This window comes from Zeus faber (assembly GCF_960531495.2).
Source record: "Zeus faber genome assembly, chromosome: 18".
Classification (NCBI taxonomy): domain Eukaryota; kingdom Metazoa; phylum Chordata; class Actinopteri; order Zeiformes; family Zeidae; genus Zeus; species Zeus faber.
The window spans coordinates 12,189,823-12,214,166 of NC_137210.1; the positions used below are offsets into that span (position 1 = coordinate 12,189,823).

Here is a 24,344-nt window from a genome sequence, read left to right on the forward strand (position 1 = left end):
TGTGTGTGTGCGCGCGCGTGTGGTGGGGGGCAGGGTGGAGCTGCGCTGAGCGGCCGAGAGGGTGATTAATGGGCTGGAGGTCACGGTAATAAAAGTGGCGTGCCAGCGGCGGCAGCAAGGCTCAGGGGCGTTTTTTTTTTTCCGATGATCGAGGAGCCGGGTTTCTGTGCTGCTCTCAGCACTGCCGAGCACCACCAGGCTCCACTTTGACTATATTAGGGACCTTTACCGCGCCGCCTCTCGCCCACCTCATCCTCGCATGGTTTCTTCTGGCAGCGCTGCTTTTTCTCAGCTATACGCTCTGCTAGGCAGGACTTTGACATCCATCGGTTGGTTCGCAGTTAATGGTATAGGCCTACATCCCAAAGATGCACTCATGTGGAATGCACACCTTGGTTATCACCTTTTGGTTCCCAATTTTAATTACAATGAAATTGCTTTGTCGAGGTCTACGTTATTAAGTGTTTGACCTTGAAGAAATCGTGAAATTGCAGTCCAAAACACAACTTTTAATTTTATTACATGGATAAAAGGGGAGATTTGACATTGTTTAAAATGGCACACTTTTTTTGTTTTTACATCAGAAATCAATTTCAAGAATTTATTGTACACATGTCAGTGTTTTGTTGGAGTTCTTGATTTTCTAAGGCAGCCTTTTGTTGAAATCTCTGCAATGTCCTTATTTATGCAAAAAGGCTAAAACATGTTTCAAGATGTTGATTCGTAATTTTTTTTTTTTTTACTCTTAATTAATGTTTTGTTTATTTTTTTTATTTATATTGCACATGTGTGTGCGTGTGTCGGCTCTGTTATGTTTGTTTGCGAGTGTTTGTTGATCCGTGGCCCCGTGTCGGCGGGCGGTAAACGCTCTCCCCACCGTTGCGGCCTCTGATGTATAATCTTCCCTCGCTCTGCTGGCTCAGGCAGCGGAGAGAGCAGGTCAAGGAGGGCACAGAAACCCAGTGTGTTGAGAACGTGACTAAGGAGATATGGCCCCGCTGTGCACGTCTAGCCCACTGAATGGGCGGAGATGGGGGCCGTATGAGATGTTGGCAGGGGGTAGGGGAGGGAGGGAAAGGGTGTTGACGGATGGGGGAGAGCAGGGAAGGGTACACACCCGGTTCTTTTCATCTCTGGCGACTGCTTCAGTCCGGTGGATTGTCAGAGTGAAAGAGCGAGAGGAACAGTATTGATAACAAAACATGCAGGGAGCACTGCAATTGTTCTCCTTCCTTTTTGTCTTCGCCCCATTCCCCATCTTTCTCCTTTTGTATCGGTCTCTCTGGCATTAACACCTCTTACATCATTATATGAATTATTTTAGTTTTCATGCTGAGAATTTAATTGTGTGAGGGACTTTGTGTTCACTCGGCCCCTTCTTTTTCTTGTGCTAAAAGAAATACGTATTTAGGAAAACTGTCATTACAAAAGAGGGTGTGTGTGACAAAGTGTGACAAAACACTGACTGGTAACAGTTTGCTTGTCTCCACAGGGCAACATCTGTTCGTGATGTCGATGCTGAGACGAAGACCAACCTGGAACTGAGACAAGGGAACCAGATCACAGAAAACATGGCAAGTCCTCCTGCTCCTTATCAACCCTGTTTTATATAAACCTCTTATCAGTAGATTGTTGTGTTGTCCATTTCAATAGTGTGCATGTCAATGCCTAATTAATAAGATATATACAACTATACACTGTGCCTTGCAATTTCTAGACAAAGGCACTTTGAGAGTGGTATTACATTTTTTTTGTTCTGGAAGATTGGTGATTGGTTATTGAATCAGAGTAAACTGTTTGGTAGGCTTAGAGTAATGCTTTTCTTTTTATTCCCCTGCAGGTGGATGCGAGGTTAACACCACTGACAGCCATGGGGCTGGACAGAGGCACTCTAATGCGTGATAGCCTTCGCCTCCATGGTGGGGTGGTCTACCCAGGGATCAGAGCGCTGCCCGCTGAAAAGAGTCGGGAGGGGGCAGCTCTGCCCCTCAGTTATGGCAGGGATGGTCTCCCAGAGCTAATCTACAAGCCTGATGCCTCCCTGGATAGTCGCAAACCCACAAATGGATATCTTGGCCTATACAAGGGTGCCCCGCCAGGCTTTCACAAGCCCCTGGTGGTGCCTGGGGCTGGAGCCGAAGGCCTGGGTCTGGAACGCAGAACAGTGGGACCTGGGGAGAAGCCAGCATCAGAGCTCAGCTTGGCAGGCGCCGGTGGCAGCTACCTTCGTCTTCCCTGGCTGAGCCCCTACCCTGAAGCAAATATGTATCCCTTCATGGACTCCTCTAAGTATGCAGCCCTGAGCATGTACAAAGCCTCCCTGCTAAGCCAGCCCAACCCCTATCTGCCCCAGCACCTGGCCTATCAGTCTCTATGTGCTGCCCAGGGAGGCGGTGTGAATCCTGCTGCCTCTGCTGCAGAAAGGCTCTATTATATGCCTCCGTATCCTCCCTCACCTATTTCATCTCCCCTGGTGGCTCCCCCAATGAGGATTCCTGCAGTCACGGTGGCCCCCACTTCACTGGTGCACTGCCAGGACAAGGGTCTAAGTGTTGGTCCTCCGTTTGGACAACAGCTCCATCAACCTCACACTCAACACCACCAGAGTATAACAGATAGAGACAGGTCCCCCAACAGGAGCAGCAAAGTCAGTAGGCCCCCCTCTCGTAAGGGCCCCAATATCAATAACACTAGTGGTGGAGGTGGTACTAGTGGGGGAAATGGTGCTAGTGCTCCTACAGATTCATCTCCTCATGCCTCTACTCTCCTCCCTCACCCCCCCACTGCTATAATTGATGGTTCCCTGGACCTACAGAGGCCAGTTCCTAGAATGGGGCAACCGCCAACCTCTTCCACCTCTTTACTATCTGCTTCCTCCTCTCAGTCCATTCCTAATCCATACTCCTTGAGCAGCATGGCACCGGAGCAACCCTCTCCTGCTCGGCCCAGCCCCCATAAGCCCAGGCCCCGAGATGGCCAAACTGAGCACCACAGAGGTGCAGGTGTGGAGCGGAAACCGAGCAGGTCTCCGTCCAAACCCACTTTTGATCGGGTTGCCCACCACCCTTCAGCTACCAAAGACCCAGCAGAGAAGCCCTTGGACTTGTCTGGAAGGATGCTGGAATTTGGCCTGCCCCCTAATGGGTTTCCTGTTAAGATGGACGCTTTGGCTTCAGGGGCACGTTATGGACTGCCCCCCAGCCGGGAGATCTTAAAGGAGACCCTGTCCCTGTCTCCACCTACACACCCTCACTCTGTTGCCAGCAGCACTTCCTCCAAGGCCTCTGATAGGCCAGAGATAATTAGCACTTTACACTCCTCTTGGGTGGTGCCCACCCCTTCTCCCTCCCATGCACAGCACACACCTGGCTTATCCTCCTCCCCAAGACCTAGCCCAGACCCATGCCCTCCCCAAGCCAAAGGCTCCTCGCCATCCGTCATCAAACACAAAGGACTGGAGAGAGTTCTTCCTCAGCAACGCAGCTCATCCTGTCCAAGAATAGGTGAGCCCAACCACACCATGGCCTCCACTCAACACTCTGGCTCGTCTCTGGTCTCATCTAGGCCAATTTCCCCAAAGCCCAATGGTGATTGGGCCAAACATAGCCCCAACCAATCGGAGCATCCTCCTGTGTTAAGCCAACACAGGGATGGAGCAGACAAGTCCTCCCAAGCCTCCAAGAGAGGTGAGACTGCTCCAGAGGTTTCGTCATATAAAAGACAATGTTTGGAGAATGGTCACCCTGCTGGCCACCTTTACCTTACCCAGAGTGAGGCCTACCTAAACCACAGCTTGGCTTATGCCAATAGATACCTGCACTACTCTATCCCGGATGGCATGGCCCTCCACTCCCTTCCTCTGGCAGGGAAAGGCCCAGTTTATCCTCACCCAGTGTTGTTGGGAAGCAGCAGTCTTTATCCAGCCCACCTGGCAGCCAAGCACCCCATACCTTACCACAACCTCCCAGCTGCTCCTGGAGGGGAGTACCTCACCTATAACTCCCAGGAAATGGCCCATCCCCTAATGCAGCCTCATTCAGATGCCAAACCCCAGGACAGGGGAGATATCTGCCTCAAACCAAGGGTGCAAGAGAAGTCCCGGGGGCCCATTGACGAATGTGGAAGTAACAGAGACCGCTCTGGTGGAATGGATAGGTGTGAAGGGAGCCAAATGAAATCTGAGAGGGGAGCGGGGGAGCAGTGTGCCAGTCACACCAAACTGCCTTCTTCTGCATCCTCTAAAGAAAAGATTGTCTGCATTGACCTTGTTCACTCTGACACAGACATAGATTCGACCCAGACAGTTCGTAAGCAGCCTCATGCTCTCTCAAGCGCTAAGGTCAACCAAAATGAATGTTGTGACAACCAAAATCAGACAAGGACTGAATATGAGCCAAAACACCACCCCCATCCTCATCATTTCCCTCCAAGTCAGTGCCCTACCCTAAAGCCAACCCATGTTGATAGACAGCCAGAAACTGCCTTTGGGAGGAGAGAGAGGATTTCCCAGGATGCAGGCATTGCTAGTGTGGCATCTAGCCTTCCGCTGAGCTCCCCAGGGCAGTCTGGCCGGGGGGAGGAGAGTCCCCAAGAGCGGAGCCCCAGCCCAGATCTGGGAGACCAGGATCAAAGCACCTTGCGCTGTGCCCGAACTTCTGGGGAGCGTGGCTCTGGCAAGGACAAAGGGGAAAGGGAGAGACGAGCGCTTCCACATCTCCCCCATGCCTGCACTGACATGGGGAAACGGGAAGAGCAGGAAAATGTGCGTGACAGAGAATCTGAGCGGGAAGATGGAATTGTGGATCCAGAGGAGTCTCATGGAGAAGGAGAGGAAGAGGACGAAGACGGTTGTCATAACTCATCCAAAAGCTTTCGGAGGTCCAGCTTGGCCAAGAGGATTGCTAACTCCTCCGGCTACGTTGGCGACCGCTTCAAATGCGTCACTACTGAGCTCTATGCGGACTCCAGCAAGTTGAGCCGTGAACAGAGAGCCCTGCAGGTGAGACCATTAACACATGTGACAAGCAAAGCTTGGCTTAAATGCATTTAGGAACATCATATAGACTCTGAGCAGAAATCAAATGTGCAAGGATCCCTCCTCAAAAATTACTATGACTTTTTTTTTCTGAAAAATAAAATATCTGTTTCAAAAACAGTTTGGAATAATTTAGTAACTGTCACAGTACTCTCACAGTTTGTCACATGGCCACAGGCTTGACCTCCCTCTTTTGTTTGACATTGGTTCTGTGAGTTTGTGGGCAGGCAGCTAAAACCCTTTACCAGAAAAGCCAGTTAGCAGGGTGGCAGTTCAGAGGTTAACAAAGGCTGCCGTTTCTGTATGCTGATTAGGGAGCAGTCAGCGTAAAGGTCATTTCCACGTGCGTGCATGTTTTGCCCGTGTGTCTGCATTTGAGTAGCTTGGACCTAAAGTGTGCGTTAGTACTGACTGCGCTAGGGAGCCATACCGTTGGTGTGACTGTGGCAGCCTCATAGTTCACACCGCCTCTGGCTACGCTTAACCTAAAGGTGAGCAGAAGGGGCAGGGGGTAGCAATGTTCAAAAAGGACCGCACCCCCCCCCCCCCCCCCACACACACACACACACCCCCCCCCCACCTCGGCACCTGTCCTCCACAGGCTGGCTGCTCTCCAAGGACGTAAGTTTCTCCATCCCTTGGCTACAAGACTTCAGCTGCACACGCTCAACATTTAACTGACGCACATGCACAGTGACCAACAATTTAGTGTGCCCTTGAACTTAAAGTCCCACACCTCTGGCATACACTATTAAAGCGGTTTATTTAAGGCCAATAGTTGTAGTTCATCTCAAACATTAAACATGGGAAAACACTCAGACACACAAAACGCCTTATACAAGTTTGCCGACTGGCACAGTGGGGGTTATGATAATAGGTTGCATATGTCTGTCTATGTTGTGAACACAGCCCTGAAAACTGTGTTTTGTCTGTGTCATGCTTGCTGATGCAGAGACGCAGCACAAAGCTATCAAACGCCTTAATTCTGGACATCCGCAAATTGGATCTGGATGTTTTAGTTTAACGACAAATTAGACTACTGAAAGTCAATTACTATCGTTCATGATCGGAATTCACAAAATCAATTAAATGTTTTGGGTGTCTTTGGCTCAAATTCACCAATTTGGCTTGGTTGAGGAGTCATTTGATAACTTTGATGCTGTATGAATTGTTGACCTGTTGAATCATTTGATTTGATTGTCTGTTGCTCTGTGGGATTGTTTGGCTTCCTGTTAACTGTGTAAAGATGACTTGTGGAGAAAGACATTTAACATAAATTCATGAAAAAAAAAAAAAAACATGACATGATGGACAGATATATTGAGCCCCCCATTCTAATTGCTTAGATGGAAGTCATATCACGAGAGGAGAGTAATATAAGTCAACCTGCTGCTAACTGGGAGGTCAGTTCTTTACATTTCTTATCACATCTACCCCTCCGACAGGCTTTCTCTCCTCTTTCTATGTATTTCTCTGCACTCTCCCATTTATTTTCCCCCCCTCCACACACAATTCTCCGTACCTCACCCCCTTTTTTTTTTTTTTTTTTACTCCCTCTGCACCCCCCCCGACTCTCTCTCTCTCGTGCTCTCTCTCTCTCTCTCTCTCTCTCTCTCTCTCTCTCTCTCTCTCTCTCTCTCTCTGCCTCAGGGCTTAGCTGTATATGTTTCCTAGCCATGTTCATGTTTCAGGAAGGGAGATGCCAGGGCTAGGCCCCAGAGCGCATGGACTCACAGTGGCTGCAGTAGTCTAACCCATGTCTGGATGCCATGCTTGTGATTTATCTGTCTACCTCTTTGTCCTGTGTGTGTGCGTGAGTGAGCGCAAGTGTATTTTTTTTGTTATACTTGTTTTTGGCATTTTTTTTTTTTTAAAGACAATGTGTTTTCTGATGCAATGTTTGCTTCGGTAGCTGTTGAGACCAGATTGAGGCTTAGAGAGGTGTGTGTGTGCACGCACTGCAGGCAGGCGGTGAGTGGTTTTCATGGCTATCTGTGTGTGTTTTGTGCGTGTTTGCGCGTGTGTGTGTGTGTCTGTGTGTGGCGTGTGTGCACGGGCGTGTGCGCAGCGGGCGATGATGCGGTTCTCGGAGCTGGAGCTGAAGGAGAAGGAGGGCGGCAGTGTGTGTGTGTCTGGCCCGGCAGCAGGACGGGACTTGGCAGAGGGCCAGCGCAGGGAGCGAACGCTGGAACACTGCCAACACACCACCAGGCAGGGGGAGAGGGAGGGTGAGTAACGCGCACGCATGCACACACACACACACACACACACACACACACACACACACAGACGGGCAAAGTAATACGTGCACACCCACACATTTGCGAGCGAACGCTCTGGAAGGGACATGCACACGCACAGACAATGGCTTGCACATACTTGCAGCAAACGCTGAGGCAAGACCGGGTCACTCTCGGAAGACGCTACCCACCCCGCCGCACACGCACACAGAAACTTACACAACAGACGGCGAGAGAGGGTGTTTTTACGAAGCCTTTTGTGCTTATCTGCGCGTAGAGACGATCAGGAGCGGGGGAGAGAGGGAGGGAGCGAGAGAGAGAGAGAGAGAGGGAGGGAGGGAGCGAGCGAGAGAGCGCAATGGAAAGCAGGAGGGAGGGGTTGTGTCGGAGGGAGGGAGGGGGGTTACTTGCGTTGGCTGGGAGCCCAGCTGTGTGTTGGAGCGAGGCCGGGGCTGACGTGTGAGCCTAATTATGGCACGGAGAAAAAGAGAGGGAGAGGGAGCGCGGGCGGTGGGGGGTTGGGTGAGAGTCACGCTCTGTGTGGGAAGGGCGTGATGCGGTCACGCCGCTGGGGGAGGACAGGGGCCGCGGGCGGGGGCCGGGGGTGGTGACATGCGCAAGACGTTTTATCTTTTTTTTTTTTTTTTTCTTCCCCCCCCCCCCTTCCTTCCTCCCGTCCTCCCCCGCTCTGCTCTCCCGGCGCGGAAGAGGGAGCGGCGGCCCCCGGACCTTCACACCGCTGGCCTGGCTCGGCTCGGCTCACATCAGATTAAAAAGTCTTTACCCCATCAAAGTTTTACTGCCTGTCTTTAAAGGAGAATAAAAGCTGGCTGGTGTTTAACTGGTATTCTCCCTGCCCCCCCCCCCCCCCCCCCCCCCCCCCACCCATAATCACCACCCCAATCCCTCGTTTCTGACCCCACTGCTGTTTCTCTCTTCTCTCTCTCTATCTCTCTCTCTCTCCGCTTCGCTCTCTCTCCCCGTCTCGCTCGCTCTCTCTTCCTTTCATCTTCTGCTGCTTGTTTTTCTGCTTTCACCCCCACCCACCCCGCTCCCCCTCTTCCTCCCGCCCCCGCTGGAAACTCCTTCTCTCCTCAGGTGTCCACCCCCCTTACGGTAACAACCGCGTGCCGGTCCTGCAGCGGTGCGGCGGGGGCCACAGGGAGCCTCTGAGCCCGGGACACGGCCCAAGGGAGGGGCCCCGAGGCGTCCTGTGGGACGGAGCCGGGAATGTGACGTGGGACGGCGCGCCCCCTACCTTGGCGCCGGCCAACGGGCACCTTGCGGAGCAGCCCGGCCCTGGCTCGGGTCCAGCCAGGAAACGCCCTCAGGGCCCTGACGAGGATGAGGGTGAGAGGGCGTCCCACCTCGAGAAAAGAGCCAGGCTTTGTACCGGTGAGACATTCTTGAACTCGCGTTTGAAAGGCGTTTCCTTTTTTAATTTATCGCTTCTCTCGCTCGCTCGCTCGCGCCCTCCCTCGCTCGCTCGCTCACTTGCTCCCTCCCTCCCTCTCTGCTCATTCATTTCTTCCTCTGCTGCCGTTCAGTTGTCGTGCTCTCCGCTCCGGCGTATCTCTCATCCCTCTCTCCCGCCGGTCCCACCTCAAACCCCCCGCTGTCGAAACCCCTCGATCTTTGTTCCTCCCCCTGTCCCGTCTCTCCGTCGCTCTGTGTGGCAGCCAGCTCGGAATAGAGAAGTGTTTAATCCTGTCTTTAAGCGGAGCGCACGAGGGAGCGGGGCAGCCATTCTCTCTCTTCTTTCATAGCTGCCGTTCCTCCGCCGCCGCGCTTACCCACCCTCTTCAAAGCTGCTCTTTTCATCTCCTTTCTTTCTTCCCTCATCTGTTTGGGTTTTTTTTTTTTTTCTCTTTTTTCTTCCCTTCCTTCTCTGGCACGAGGTATTGCTTTCGCTCTCCTGGTGCTGGCAGACGAGTCGAATAGCCGTCCCCTGTGAATTTGAGGGGGGAGGAACTCTGTCTGTTTTTCTTTCGTTTTTTCACTTTTTTTTTTCTCCTTTCTTTCTATCCTCGTGTGTGTGTGTGTGTGTGTGTGTGGTGTGTGGTGTGTGGTGTGTGGTGTGTGTGCGTGCGTGCGCGCGCGCCTGGATGGCTCTTTTATGCCCTTTTTATAAAATAATAGATTGGATTCATTATTGTGTTAAACCCATTATTGTCATCTAAACCAAACGGTACTTTCCTTACAAACAACTGTGTGACTGGAAGAGTTTTATTCACATTTTACGTTACTGTATTTGTTATTATTTTCATGGTTGCCTGGGATAGCTTTGTGAACGCCGGCCCTTTTCCCTCCAGACGAACACTCCTGTCCCGCCGAAGATGACGATGACGAAGTGAGGAAGCTCAAGGTCTGCATCGAGCTGAAGGGTCTGCGGCTCAGCAAGCCCGGCGGCGGAGGCGCGTCACCCGACAGGCACCAGGACATCCGGCCATGGCCGCAGCCCCGTGCGGTGGGCCACGCCCCGAGCCTGTGGGAGCGCAAGGTGCGCGCGGCCGAGCTGGACGAGAACGCCTTTGCCCAGAGAGCGGAGCTCCACAGGAGGTGGAACTGCGAGAAGATTGGCAATGGTAAGAACAGCTCTGGAAATGAAGCTAGAGAGCGATGTCTGGTTTGTGGTTTTGTTTATTAAATGTAAGCTGTGGTTTATAAACCCGCTTTCAGGGGCTTCCCAAATAGTCACAGAAAGTAGAGTAGCGGTAAACTTCCTGCCACGGGGGGGGGGGGGCGAGAGGGAGAGACAGAAGTGTGCAGATTTGGGTTTTATGTTTCCGCGGAAACCACAGGGCTTGATTGGCAGTCGAGCCCTGTTTCTTTTTTTGCGCTCACCTTTTTCAAATGAAATCACCTTGGCAACTGCTGTGTTGTAACATGCCGCACATTTTTTTTTTTTATCAGCTTATACTGCATATAGCTACTACATTTGCGCATAATAGCATTAATAACATTTTATTAATATGACTGTATGAAGCACTTTTTAACAAACCGCTAGATTTAATGTTAATATTTATAGATGTATTCTATTCTACATGAAAGCCCATTTCTAAAACAATAAAGTTGAACCTTTATCGATATGGGGTCGTCGCCATGGCGTCCGTTCTTTAACGCCATTTTGACATTGCGGTTTCAAGGGCAATTTTGAATCTCAAGTGTAAACGTGTACCGTCGGAGGCAGAAACTAGAGGCAACCACACTTGTTTAAGGAGATTACTCACAGGAGTGCCCTTGTGGTATTGAATGTGTGTGTGCGCGCGCGTGCGGGTGTTTGCGCGAATCCCTTTCTCCTCCTTTCCTGTGCGAGCCAGCACGCTGCGCTCCCAGACAGCTCTGTGTGCTCATTAATAAACCAACAGAGGGTGAGAGATGGCCTTGCAATACCTTCCCATCCTCCCCTTCCGCTGTGCTTTCACACACACACACTCTGCCTCCCCCTCCCCCACCGCAGGAGCGCCCCCCGCCTCCCCGTTGCACCCCGCTAGCCAGCTGAAGGACAGAGCGCCCCCGACGGGCCCCGTCTCCGGCGACCGAGGCCCCAAGGAGCCCCGGAGGCGGCCCCCCTCGCCGCTCTCCGACCTGTCCGCCGGAGAGTCTCCGCCTGTCAAGCCCCGTCGCCATAGCGACACAGACAAGCCCAAGGGCAAGCGGCCGTGCAAGACCAAGCACACCAGCCAGAGGGAAAGAGAGAGGCGGAAAGAGGCCACGCCCAACGGGACGGGCCAGCGCTGCGCCACCGAGCCGCCGCCGACCGAGGACGACAAGGTGAGCGCTCGTCGTCTGGAGGTTTAGTGGCACCGGCGTAGCTTTCATCATGGCCGCTGGCGCCTCTGATTATGCAGGGGGTTGGAGGGCGGGGGCGGGGGTGTGCGAGAGAGAGTGGGAGGAAGGAAGTATGTTTACAATGTTTAGAGGGCTGCTGGAGCTTTGACCTCTTCCTGCCCTTAGCAGCTCCCTGTGGAGCCCCTTGGGAGGGGGGGGGTGTGTGTGTGTGTGTGTGTGTGTGTGTGTGTGTGTGTGTGTGTGTGTGTGTGTGTGTGTCCTTAATTGGTGAACGTGTGTCATTCTGTGTGTAAGCGAGTTCCAGGACCGTTGGTGTCTGACTGTTTGTGAGCATTCTTTACATAACGAGACAGCCAGGGAGCAATTGCACATTTTACTTGGCGGTGATCACCAAGCCACACACACACATCTTCACTCGCAGAGTGAGGAATGTAGCAGCCGCGGTCGAGTGTCTGAAGTGCCCGAGTTCAAAAGGGAAGGGAGGAGGGGGGGGAAAGCGACCACGGGGAAAAATTTGGGGTGGGGGAGGGTGGGAGGCTGTTTTCCGCCCGCGCTGCCTCTCAGCCTGACAGCTGCTCCGATGCCGAATTCCGCCGAGAGGGCACGCACTTCACACGTGCACTCACACACACGTGATCGTCAGCTTTGCTCGGGGGCCTCAGTTAGTTTAGTGTTTAAAGAAAAGTGACGTGTGTGTGTGTGTGTGTGTGTGTGTGTGTGTGTGTGTGTGTGTGTGTGTGTGTGTGTGTGTGTGTGTGTGTGTGTGTGTGTGTGTGTGTGTGTGTGTGTGTGTGTGTGCGCAAAATTTCAATCGCCCAATCCCGGGGATAGACAATTCGATCGTGGGGGGGGACAGACACAGGCATACGCAATGCAATACGTGGGCGTGGTTGATTCAGACAACATACTTCACAATGGGGTTAGAAGAACACAGTCACATACTACAGGCGATTTGTCCCATTATCAAAATAAGTATAATAAACAAAAAAACATTGATTATTTGTCCAGTACTTGTCTGTTTGAGCATTGTAATTGCCATGTAAAATGTTGAAAATAAAACTATTTTAGCCAAAGGCGAACCTTGGTAGTAAAAGGCAAATTAAGTTGTACTGACGCGACGTGCATCTCCTTCATGCAGTAAAAAAACCTTGTTTTGATGTTGTCATGGCACGGTAGCAGACGGGCAAATGTTGTAATCATCCGCGATCCGTCCAGTGAGTCATTTTAATTTCCCGAAGAAGCGCCACGTTCCTGTTCAACGCTCGCTCCCGTGCTCGCTCCCACGTGCAAATACGGCAAAGCACCGTGACGTGCTGCCTTGAAGTAGTTCCGCCGCCGCTTTGCGACACGAGGGGGACTGTGTGGGCAGCTGTCCGACGACGTGATCGTGATGTGTTTGTCATTGACGGACAGCAGATCCACCCAGTGAGACCGTGATTTCTCCGTCGTCTACACCTGCTCCCGCATGCGGATAACCTAAAATGTTGCCGGAAAGCAGTTCTGCCGCTGATTTGCGACATAGCAAATCAAATGCACCTCTTTAAACATGGACTATGATCGAACACGGTAAACTGCACTTGGACCGCTTCACCTCGACGGGATTTTCATGTGTCATTAGTGTCCTTCGGATATCGATGGAGTCGAGCGGGAATTGACGATTTAATCGTCAATCTGCCCAAGCCGTGTGTGTCTTCAGTACATGTATCCACATACAGGTTCTATATTCATTTCCACTTCAGCGCTGTGTTTTTCCACACAATGCCCTTGTTTATATATGTGTGTGCCCGTGCAGTGGAGTGAGTGTTTATGGCTTGGAAAGTGTGTCCTGCTGGTATTTTAAGTGACCTTCCTCTTTCTTTTTCTCTCCCTCCCTCCTCCTCCTCCTCTTCTCTCTCTCTCTCCGTCTCTTGGCAGAGCGAGCAGCGCGGCGCTGCGAGGAAGCGAGCTGCCTCTCCTAATCATTACCCCGGCTCTCCGGTCAAGCCCTGTGCCCCCGCTGCGCTGCGTCCGCCCCCCCCTCTCCTGCCGCCGCCCCAGGCTAATGCAAAGGGGGGCGTCCTGCTAGAGGGGGGGCCAGGGCCACGCGGGACCCCCCCTGCCGAGCCCCCCGCGGCGCGGCCCATCCCGCCCGAGGCGCGGCGCCTCATCGTCAACAAGAACGCCGGGGAGACGCTGCTGCAGCGGGCTGCGCGGCTCGGCTACGAGGTGAGGATCTCCTGCCGTCGCCCTCTCTCTTCTCTTCTTCACCTCGCTGTCTCACCCCCTCATCCCTCGCCCCTCCTCACCTCCTTTGTTCCTGCCGCGGGAAATCTGGCGAGAGATTGACGTGGTTTTTGATTTATTTTTATTTGTTACTTTTGTCTCTGTGTTCTATTCTCCCTCCATCTGTTCTTTTCTTCCCCTTTCTCCCTCTGTTTTTTTTTTTTTTTTTATCCTGTATCGTTTCCTCCCATTTCACTTTTGCTGGCTTCGCTCTCCCTCCCTCCCTCTCTCGCTCGCTCGCTCGCTCGCTCCCTCCCTCCCTCCCTCCCTCCCTCCCCCCCCCTGGTTTCCGCTCTCTCCCTCCCCCCTCTTTCCTCTCGGCGCTCTCCTCTCTTCCTCTCTTTGTGACTCAGATTGTCGCTGGCAACCCCTCCTCTCCCTGCCTGCCCGCCCGCCCGTACACACACACACACACACACACACACACACACACACACACACACACACACACACACACACACACACACACACAAACCTCCCCTCCTCGCTGCCGCGCGTCGCACTTTCGCATCTCATTAATTTTCTGTGAGGCGAAGTGTGACACGCATGCACGTGCGCGCGCGCGCAGCAGAGTGGTCGGTGGGATCGCTCTATGCAGCCTCTCCCGAGCGTTAGGAGGATTTTAAGTTTAATTTCTTTTTTAAATTTTTTTTATTATTTGATCATTTTACCCTCTTCTTCGTAGACACACACACACACACAACTGAAGAGGGACATTCTGTGTTCTTGCTCTCTCTCTCTCTCTTTCGGCTGTTTCTGAATGCTTTTAATTAACCTTGAATAGCGTGTGGCTGTCGACAGGTGTGTCTGTCTCCGTCCGTCAGTGAAACAAATGAAAAACTGTCGAGTGCGTTGGCGTGTGCGTAAGATCCCTCGCTCTTTTCGTTTCTTTTTTTTTTTGCGCCCGCGGAGGGGTCCTTGTGCCACTGCTAAATAGGTGTGCTTTTGTTGTTCCTGTTGGTGCTCATTAAGTGTGTGTGTGTGTGTGTGTGTGTGTGTGTGTGTGTGTGTGTGTGTGTGTGTGTGTGTGTGTGTGTGTGTGTGTGTGTGTGAGGTAAGCAATGGGAGTATAATCGTGTTCTAATGGCCCTCTAATGTGCCGTGGTGACTGTGGTTAGTGGTGGCGGCGGCGGCTGTTTTTCCCCCTCGCACGCACACACAGACACACACACAGGCAATTAGGCATGCAGGCATATGCGCGCACGCACACACAACGGCAGGGAAGGCAGCGTGCACGCACGGGGTGCAGCGCAACAGCGGGGTTCAGTCAGCCGTGCTAGAGAGAAGCTGGCTCGTCTCTGATTTATGCGTCTTTCTCCCCGAACGTTTTTTTTTTTTTTGCTCGCTCGCTTGCTCCCTCCCCCCTTTTTTTTTTTTTTTTTTTTTTCTTTTCCACCCCCCTCTCGCATTTTTCCCTTCCTTCGCTCCATGTGTGGAGAGAGGGGGAGGGAGGCGGGGGTGTTGTTTGCGCAGCGGTCAGCGCCTTGTTTGTGTAGTCTCAGGTTTTCTCCTCCCTCCCTGCGCTCTCTCTCTCGCTCCATCTCTTGCTCTCTCGCTCTCCCTCTCTCTCTCAGGAAGCGTGTCTCTCGCTGCCTGTGTGTGATAAGCCTGGGGCAGACCCCTGGGGCTCCCACACAGGCGCGCACACACACAGACGGGCACACACATACACAGACCTACACACACACACACACACACACACACACACACACACACACACCCCGACTCGGGCTCACGCGCATGTTACTGTGCCTGCAGCCGCACGGAGCGCTCATCACACAGCGCTGTTCTAGCGCCGCCAGCTCGCCGCTTATCGCACGCAGGCAGAGATACGAGGACTGCGCGTGCACGTGCGCTCGTGCAGGCGCAGCCACCGGGAGAGGTTGCGTGTGTGACCCACTCAGTGCGCCCCTGTATGCCCAGTCTTCATACGCTGCCCCCGCTCTCCACCCACTCGTGTCACCTCCCTACATAGACCTGCACATGCTACCTTGCCCGTGGGTACACACACACACACACACACACACACAAGCATGTCATCCGGCACACTCGTGTGCACAGATTCGGTGCCGTTACCCGGCGCCCGACACTCTGCATATTTCATGTTCGTTTAGTTTTGCGATTCCGTGCCTCTGCACATGAAAGCCCACTCTTTCTCTCTCTGTCTTTCCCTCTTTCCCCTCTTTATTCTCTTCTCGCGCTCTCCGTCGTCTGCCTGGCTCTCTGAGCATTTGAAATGGTAATGAGGAGAGATTCTGCGGATGTCTTCATCCCCCTCTTTTTTCTTTCCCTTTCTTTTGCTACCGTGGCACTGCCCCCACCCCACCCTCGAACACCCCACGCACCCCCTACACCCCCAACCCTCTGAATCTCCTCTACGTTCCTCTTTCCTCTACTCTCTCTACTTTTTTATGTATTGTATGTATTTTTTTCCCCCTATTCTCAAATTCTTGTCGGAAGCAGACAAAATTGGGGGGGGGGGGTTCCGACTTCTGCGGGCCGTTTTGGTTCTTTAAATTCCACCGTGAATTGATTGGTGTGTTTTGCTCGCCACCGGGCACGTAGCTGATGAGCGCAGATATGCTAAGTGGGATATTGATCAGGAACTGAAGTACTGATGGTAAATGTATTATACGTCGTTGAAAATTGTGGTTAACCCTTTTCTGCCCCCAGCTCTGCCCGGTCTGGCGTGTGCGTGTGTGGAGGTTGATTAACCTCTTATCTGCAGTTTAATTATGGGGAGGGGAGCATCTTGTCTCGGGGCGCCGCAAAGGGTCCTTCCTCCAAGCACCGAGGGCCAGGAGGGCTGGGCCGGCGCACACACCCGCTCCGTCGCTGCGCTTCTAATACACAGGCAGGGAGAAGCCCACACATCAGCTGTGCATGTGACGCGCATCAACACGCACGCACTCTCACACATCTGCTGTGCGCTCTGATGGAGGCAGCACTGCAAGGGGTTAAATGTCTGAGTGATGCATTGATTGCAGTCGAGCGCAAGGGAAGCATTCTAGAGAGGGAGATTAGAGGATGGAGGGAGAGAGCGGGAGGGACGGCGGGAGGGGAGGAAAGGGAGGAGGGGAGGGCGTCTCATTTTACTGCGGAGGAGTGCGTGTGTCTGCGTGCGTCTGGCGGGAAGCCGGGTCTCTTCGTGCTAAGCTCCTCGCTCTCTCGCAGCGATATTAAACACGGCTCCGGAGGTTTAGCGCTGTGCCTCCTCCACACGCACAGATAAAACTCCAGAGGTTGTGTGCAATCTCTACGGTCAAATACACACATGCATATCAACATGCTGTGGCCATCAATCTCTTTAGCGGTCTCACTTAATGGCACACGCGCAAACACACACACACACACACACACACACACACACACACGCGCACATTCGCTCACTCGTAGAGAGAGAGCGCGGAATCCCCCAGAGGGAAGCTTCGGCACGCCGCTCCTGAATCTCTCCCCGGCAGCAGACAGTGTTGGCAGCGAACGAGAAAATCAGTTGGAGCACCTTCCCCTCCCTGATCCCTCGCTTGCCTTTTCTTCTCACATATACTCCCTCCCTCCTGACCCACCCATTCACACACGCACGCACACACGCACGCACACACACACACTTCATTGGTCCCTCCTTCCCTCCGAATGGGATGCCCTCTCCATTCCCCAGCTCTCGTCTTGCCGGGGGGGCACCAGCTGAATCCTTCCACAGACGCAGTCCTCTGTCATGTGCTCGGGTGTTGCCCTTTTCTTTTCTGTTTTTCTCTCTTTACGTCCCCGCTCGCCCTCCGCTCATCCCTCTGTCGGCTTGTTTTTCTCTCTCCGTTGCCTGCGTCTGTCTGTCTGTCTGTCCTTCCTTCCTTCCTTCCTTCCTTCCCTCCTTCATCACTTGGTTCATTTCTTCCCCTCTGCCTGGAGAGGGGGAGCGGGTGCTCGATAAACACTCGGAGGAGACGGCAGGCTGGAATTAGCATAGAAATGGAAGTTTGGAGTCATTCCCAAGGTTCAGATGAGCAGCTCCCCTCCCATCGGCGCAGGACTGTTAGCAGGACGGTGTGTGTGGGTGTGTGGGTGTGTGGGTGTGTGGGTGGGTGGGTGTGGGGGTGTGGGGGTGTGGGGGTGTGGGTGTTGTGCAAACGCACTTGTTTGAGGACCGTGCGCGATACCTCTTCTCATCCACGTCACTTTACCACAGCAGGGAAACAAAACATTCACCTCATTCGTAGACCCCAACACACATACACGGCTCTCTCTGTAGTCCAAAGGAAACAGTGGAACAGGAAGCGGCGCTGCGACTGGACTTCCAGCCGTCACTGCCGTGCACCATAGAAAATGCCTCCGTGGCTCCGCCAGACATCTTTGTTCCTGTTCCATTGTGCTGTGTTCCGACTCTAGCCCCAGTCACACTGGCCACCACAGGGCTGTTTGGCGTATACGCACACACACACACACACACATGAACAAAATCTGGCAGACTAGATATGGTTGAGTCATACTTGTAGTCTCCACGCTATAGTGCGACGCCAGCTGCAGAGTTATTACACGTGTATGTGTGTGTTCCTGTCTGTCCTCTCTCTGAGCACACTCAGTCCCTCCTTTTCCTCTTAATTGCTCTCTCATTGGAACTGTAAGGACACACCCTGTTTGCGTGTGCGTCCAGCCGTCCGCTCTGTGTGTTTGGTCTCGAATTTGCTGCCTTGTCGCCACACACCAACTCTAACCATGCCACTTTCTCTCTCTCTCTCTCTCTCTCTCTCTCTCTCTCTCTCCCGCCCACAGGAGGTGGTGTTGTACTGTCTGGAGAACAGAGTGTGTGAGGTGAATCACCGCGACTACGCCGGCTACTGCGCACTGCACGAGGCGTGTGCTCGCGGCTGGCTCACCATTGTGCAGCACCTGCTGGAGCACGGAGCCGACATCAACTGCAGCGCACAGGACGGAACCAGGTCAGCACACACACACACACACACACACACACACACGTCTCGGTTCCTTGTTCAGACACGCATGCACACTCCCACATTCATAAATGCAAACAGAATGCTTAGAAATGTTTAGTTTCCAACTAAACATTTCACAACGCTTCAGTTCAACAAAAACCAAAATGAACTCGCCCCTCCGAGCCTGGGGCCGGCTCGGAGCTGCCAGGACCGTAGTCGTCAACCGTGTCGCTCTAGTTTGCCCATAACAAAATATCCACGGCTGCTCGGTGGGCCAAAACGGTGATTTGCCAGATGAGAATTGGCTTTAAAAGGAAAATCCAGGGCTTTGCTGTGTTAGAATTTTTTTTTTTTTTTTTTTTTTTCACCATTGGTTGGCGGTGAGCCTTTACTTGGCCCCCGCTGTCGGGTACCGATCGTCATGGGTTTTAGTTTTTGGCCTCCTCTCTATAACCAGAGAAAAATTCATCTCTCGGATTAAAAATGCTGCGCTCTGTTGTAACGTGTGCGTGTGTGTGTGTTGTCTAGACCCATCCATGACGCCGTGGAGAACGACCACCTGGATGTGGTGCGGGTGCTACTGTCCTACGGCGCAGACCCCACCCTGGCCACCTACTCGGGTCGCGGCCTGCTGAAGATGACGCACAGCGACAGCATGGAGCGCTTCCTCACAGGTCAGAGGCGCACACATTCCTCCCCTCCCAAACCTCCTTACCACCATAGACTTGCTCCTCTTTCCTGCCCCTGTTATTTTCCCACTCTGACCTATGTGCAACCTGTTGCTGCTCGTCCCCTTTTCTGTAAATCCGTGCACCACCCCCTCCATCCACCCGCCACCGCTCTGCTTTCTAAAGCGCCACAAGACATGTCTGTCTCTGTCGCCGCCGCCCCCCCCCCCCCCCCCCCCCAGACCACCTGTTAGACAGGGAGCCTCAGCCGCCGGGCTGAATGCTGCCTCTGAGCTCCTCTATCTGGTTACTTAGCAACGCTGACTGTGTTTGCTTAGCGGACGTGGGGAAATGGGTTCCGTGCAGCGAGCACTCGCTCCGGCTGGAGCCTCGGCTGTTTGTGTCTCCGAGCGCGTGGTGTGTGTGTGTGTGTGTGTGTGTACAGGGCTGCTGCTGCCAAGTTACTGTAACGTGGTCTGTATTTGTGGGGGTGTGTGTATGTGGTGGGGCGGGGTGTTTTTGGATGGTTCCTATGAATGTTCGTGGGTGAAATGCACAAATAAGCTGCGTGGTGTTTACAGTGGATGAGAGGATGTCCGCTCACACACGTGCACGACTGCTTCCTGTTGCCATTTCTACGTCATTTACCCTCTAAACCAAGTAACCCCAACCCCACCTCCCATTACCTGAGACGGAGGAGAGATGCAGGAGGGAAGATGAGGGATCATACAAACAGGGGGTGTAAAGTCGTGACAGGCAGATGGATGAACAGGTTTAGCGCAAAAGACGGATTTATATATAGAGACGGCTGGAAAAGATGGTGTGGAATTTTGAAAAGGCTAGGGTGGCTAGATCGATTAAGTGGTAGCCTGCCAGCGAGATTGACAGAACGTCCTGGAGAGAGCGAGGGAGAGAGGCAGAGAGAGAGACAGAGCGATCTCTGCCCTCCCTCCACCTGGTCCCACTCATCTGGAGGCCGTTAATCCCTCCAAACACACGCCAGACGCCCCATGCCTCAGCGCTGGCACAGAGCCCGGCCCTCGCTCTGCGTATGTGTTTCCGTGTGCGTGTGAATCCCAGTCCGTGCACTGCTCTCCATGTGTGCACAGCCAGCTGTGTGTGTGTGTGTGTGTGTGTGTGTGTGTGTGTGTGTGTGTGTGTGTGTGTGTGTGTGTGTGTGTGTGTGTGTGTGTGTGTGTGTGTGTGTGTGTGTGTGTGTGTGTGTTGGCAGGCGTCCACCGCCTGGCTCTGAACTGAGCCAGCTCTAACCCAGCGGAGACGAGTCCCTCTCCTCCCCTGTGGTACAGCCACCGGCCCATGACCATCACCCCCCAAAAACATTTCCTCTGTTTGTTCCTCTCCGCTCGCTCTTGACAACCACCCCCGCCCCCTCCCTCCAGATCTTTATCGCTTTTCTTTCTCTCCGGTGTGGTCTCAAAGGGCGGCTCTCTTTGCCTTTTCTCTCCCCTTGGCTCCTTCTCTTGAATGACGCGCTTTGTCCTTCTCGTCTCTCTGTAGATTATTTTGCGGACCTTCAGGGCCGCCTGGATGACGACCCGGGCCTTTATTGGGAATTCTACGGCAGCGCTGTTTGTGGTGAGTTTGTGTGTGTGTGTGTGTGTTATGTTAGGGTCACGCCGCTGGTGACGGAGCTGCAGTGTGAAGCCGAGCAGCCCTCGTCGCGGTACGGCGACAGGGCTTCTCTGCCCCTGGGGTTTTTGGGTGTGTCTGCTCAAAATCGACTCGCTGTTGTGGCCATTTCAAACTCTCCTTTTCCATATTTAATATACCTTATTTTGATAGTTGGTACGGAGTCTACTTATTTTTTATTCAAATGGTGTAGTTTGTCTACTTGGAAAAATAAATAACCCCTTGAAAAGAATTACGGAAATGATCTTGCCATCGGTCCCTTAAAATAAAGAATTGTCCTTGTTGAAGAAACATTAAAATCATGGTTATTATTTTATCGATAGTTTAAGTGACATTTTTAATTTTAAATAATAGTAGCAATGCAGTGGTCCGAGCGTCCATTTTCCAAGGCTCAGCGCCATTGAGAGCGTATCTTCCCTCCCATTGGCTGTCGCCCGACGCTCAGCACTGCTCATTTGCATAAAGTTGAAACCTGCTCAACTTTGCTTGTCGCCGTGAAGCTCGTGGTCGCTCCACCCCCGGGTGAAGCCGAGCTCCCTTTGAAATGCATTGCAGCCTGTGGCTTTGCGGCGCCCGGCCGCCGGTGGTGTGACCGTACAATTACATGAGATTCTATTTTTTTTTTCATCATCTTAAACTGTGTGTGCGCATCTGATAAAACACTTGTGGAAATACGGCTGAATGCCGTTTACAAATCGACACACTCTGAAAATCTCGATTTGACCCTCTCCTTTACAGAGTCTGCCGAGGAGGGAGGGGCCTTCAACATCTTGGCTGACCCCCCCGGGCCGGAGGAAGATGACGAAGAGGACAAGAGGGAACTGTTTGAATTTGAGTTTTCGGACCGGCCTCTGCTGCCTTGTTACAACATCCAGGTGTCCCTCTCCCAAGGGTGCGTATAGAGCTCAAGAAGAGCTCCTTCATGCACGCACACACATCCACCTTTCTCTGCCAGTGTCTTTCTGCAACGTCTCACGGCCGACTGTCTGTTAGGCCCAGGAACTGGCTGCTGCTCTCGGACGTGCTGCGGCGGCTGCGGATGTCTGCTCGTGGCTTCCGGCAGGCCTTCCCCCACATGGAGGTGGTGACGGTGGCCGAGGCGGAGTTCTACCGGCAGGCCTCCCTGTCGCAGCTCTTTTCCTGCCCCGACGAGCTGGAGGGCTTCCAGCCCGACAGCAAGGAGCTGCTGGACCTGGTGGAGGGCAGCGCCGAGCTGGCCGCCCTGCTGGGCTCCACCCTGGAGTGCCTGGACGACCGCTGGGAGCACCCGGGGGACCGGCTCAAGGAAAAGATCAAGGCTATAGGCAGGCTGGGCTCATCGTGACCTCTGACCTCCTTGGAACTCTGACCCCCCCTCCCCCCACCCCCACCCTCAACCCCTTATAGAGACAGCACGTGGGGGTTGTGGTGGTGGTGGTGGTGGTGATATGCCTTCGCCTTAACGCTGGAACGGGACTGGTGCACTGTACAGATGGAGCAACTAGCTGACTGACAAAGCAGCTGGAAGATTTCCCTCCAGCAACTGAGGACTGATGAACAGCTGACTTGTGAAACTTAACAATGGTCTTATTTTTATAAAAGGATTAATATATGTATACAAAAATATATCGAGAGATTTTTTTTTTTTTCATTTGGATGTTACTCACAACTTCAAGGGTTTTGTATGGCAATGGAGCAAACTTTGTTAATGATCAGATAGAGTATGAGTTCTGTACAGTGTAGATTACTAAGGCTGTTCTTTTGAATGTGACATTCGTGTTAATTTAAAACACGTGATGTCCTTTTTCTCTTTAGCGCTTTAGCGCTCGCTTGAGCCTCAGGGGCTTTTTTTTGTTTTTTGTTTTTTCTTTAACCTGTGTTCAAATTTTGCTCTTAATTTAGTCTTTAATTTAACGTGGAAGAACTACAAAGTTCCTTGTATAATAAAGTTTTAAGATGTTGATATTCACTCTTCGTCAAAGAGCCTGTACATAACCGGGAGGCCATTGCAGTAAAGTAATTTTTGGTGTGTCATTTTTTTTTTTTTTTGTTTTAACTTTGTAATTAAAATATCTCATTTGTATTTATATTTTACAAAAAAGTTGCTTTAAAATAAATATACAACTGCAAGAGGAAAAATGTCTGCTCTTATTTTGTCCATTCTGGTGAAGGAATGACATCTGACCAGATATTAGGATTACATTTTTTTTTTTTGTTTTTGTTACTTCTGGACCTAATTGGTCAAACGTTAGGTTTGTTGAAAATAAAACCTTATCCTATGTTGCCATCTAACGGTATTGTCTCAACAGTGTAGGCGGTGGCAATTAATTGCCGCAGCCCTGAAGACCCGCCCCCTTTGGCTACTGTTGCGCAGCGTACAGCGCCCTCTATTGGCCATTAAATGCAGACCTGTAAAAATGATGTCATGGGAACACTTTTATTTATTTATTTATTTTTTTTTTTAGTGCTCGACACTTTAAAACGTTTTGGAAGTACAAACGGGCTGACTCGGACATTAAACGGTATCGAATGTGTTTTTTTTTTTTTCCCCTCACCTATACTACAGTCGATGGCACCGAGGCCTATATAATACACAAATGGAATTTCACGATTTAGTGAGTGGATTTAAAAAAAAACAAAGATTACTCCACGTCAGGACCTTTATGATAAAGCAGCTGGAACAAGTTGGGCTCATCCAGCAGTGTTTTTGGAGGTGAACTGCAAGTCTCTACAGCCCCCTGGCGCTATCTCATTTCAGCCAGCCAGGTAAAGGTCATGGGATAGTCAGTCTGCTAAATTAGATGCTGTATTGGTTTGCCAATGGCCTGAGTTACAGGTGGGTCAGATTAATTTCCTACAGAGCAGGAACAGTGAATTTAATCACCCGATAGCCACCTATCTACTTTACACCGAGTTTACGTCAAGTGGTTATGAACTGGCTGGTTGACATTTCACTGCATATATGTAGGACCGTATGTATATGTATGTGACAAATAACCTCTTGAATCTCAGTTGCTTTTCATCATTGTCTACTTTCCAATTAAATGCTTTTTTTTTTTTTAATTATTTATATAGTGGATGTGCTCATGTGACTGATTCAAATAGATTTTTATTTTGGAATGAACCTATACCAGGTTATTTGCATCATAGAATATCTGTAATACAAAAGTTTGATACCAAGAGCCATTAGATCTATAGATTATATATTTATCATAATGTTCAATTGATTACAATGCGATGAATGTTTTTTGGGGTTTTTTTTGTCATCTGACGTTCAAAGGGCGTAGTTTGATATTTAACTCCATTATATCACCTGCAAAAACGCCGTAGGTATGGCAAAGCCAATTTCTATTTGTCCATTGTTCTCCGATCTTCCGATTCCGAAGCATTTAATTTGGCCCTTGGCCTTGGGCTTAATGTTTTTCCTTTCAGAGTTGGCCTGAAAGGGGGACATCATGAATACACTGCCCACAGAAGCCCCCATACTGTGCCATAGTCAACCAGGAGTCACTTGTTTCGTCACTTGTCTTTGTTGAAAACCATCAGCAGCTCTGGTTTTTATTCCGTCACAGCCGCCGGCTTAAACCTTGACGGGTGCCTTGTACATTTAAGCTTAATAGGAGAAAAAAAAAAGAAGAAAAAAATTAACGAGAGAGAAATATTTTCCAGTCCGCACATATGTTATTGTGCTGACAAAGGAAATTCTAAATATCTTAGGTAGGGTTGCATCCACGGTTTGCAAAATTGAGTTCAGACATAACGTTTTGAGTGATTCAATATTCTGACGGGG

The 24,344-nt window shown here is 51.7% G+C and overlaps 1 protein-coding gene across 3 annotated transcripts; it reads left to right on the forward strand.

The window, feature by feature from the left end:
* Positions 1-1,860: 1,860 nt before the first annotated feature.
* On the forward strand, positions 1,861-22,687 carry bcor (BCL6 corepressor). Of its 3 annotated transcripts, none has more exons than XM_080019359.1 (12): positions 1,861-4,999; positions 6,382-6,438; positions 7,104-7,263; positions 8,374-8,670; positions 9,588-9,860; positions 10,736-11,049; positions 12,982-13,272; positions 18,097-18,263; positions 18,786-18,931; positions 20,444-20,521; positions 21,314-21,467; positions 21,569-22,687. In XM_080019359.1, the coding sequence occupies exons 1-12, from the start codon at positions 1,871-1,873 to the stop codon at positions 21,897-21,899; spliced, it is 5,397 nt and encodes a 1,798-aa protein (XP_079875485.1). In that variant the 5' UTR covers positions 1,861-1,870; the 3' UTR covers positions 21,900-22,687. The 3 variants fall into 3 exon arrangements, with proteins under 3 accessions (XP_079875485.1, XP_079875486.1, XP_079875487.1); XM_080019360.1 differs by having other exon boundaries at positions 10,739-11,049; XM_080019361.1 differs by lacking the exon at positions 6,382-6,438.
* Positions 22,688-24,344: the final 1,657 nt, after the last annotated feature.

What these genes read in the sequence shown, in the direction of transcription:
- bcor (XM_080019359.1), top strand. Translation starts at nt 1,871, where the DNA reads ATGGGGCTGGACAGAGGCACTCTAATGCGTGATAGCCTTCGCCTCCAT. An exon ending in CTGCGAGAAGATTGGCAATG is followed by an intron (nt 9,861 to 10,735) that starts GTAAGAACAGCT and finishes CCCCCACCGCAG; the next exon opens with GAGCGCCCCCCGCCTCCCCG. An exon ending in CGCCGACCGAGGACGACAAG is followed by an intron (nt 11,050 to 12,981) that starts GTGAGCGCTCGT and finishes GTCTCTTGGCAG; the next exon opens with AGCGAGCAGCGCGGCGCTGC.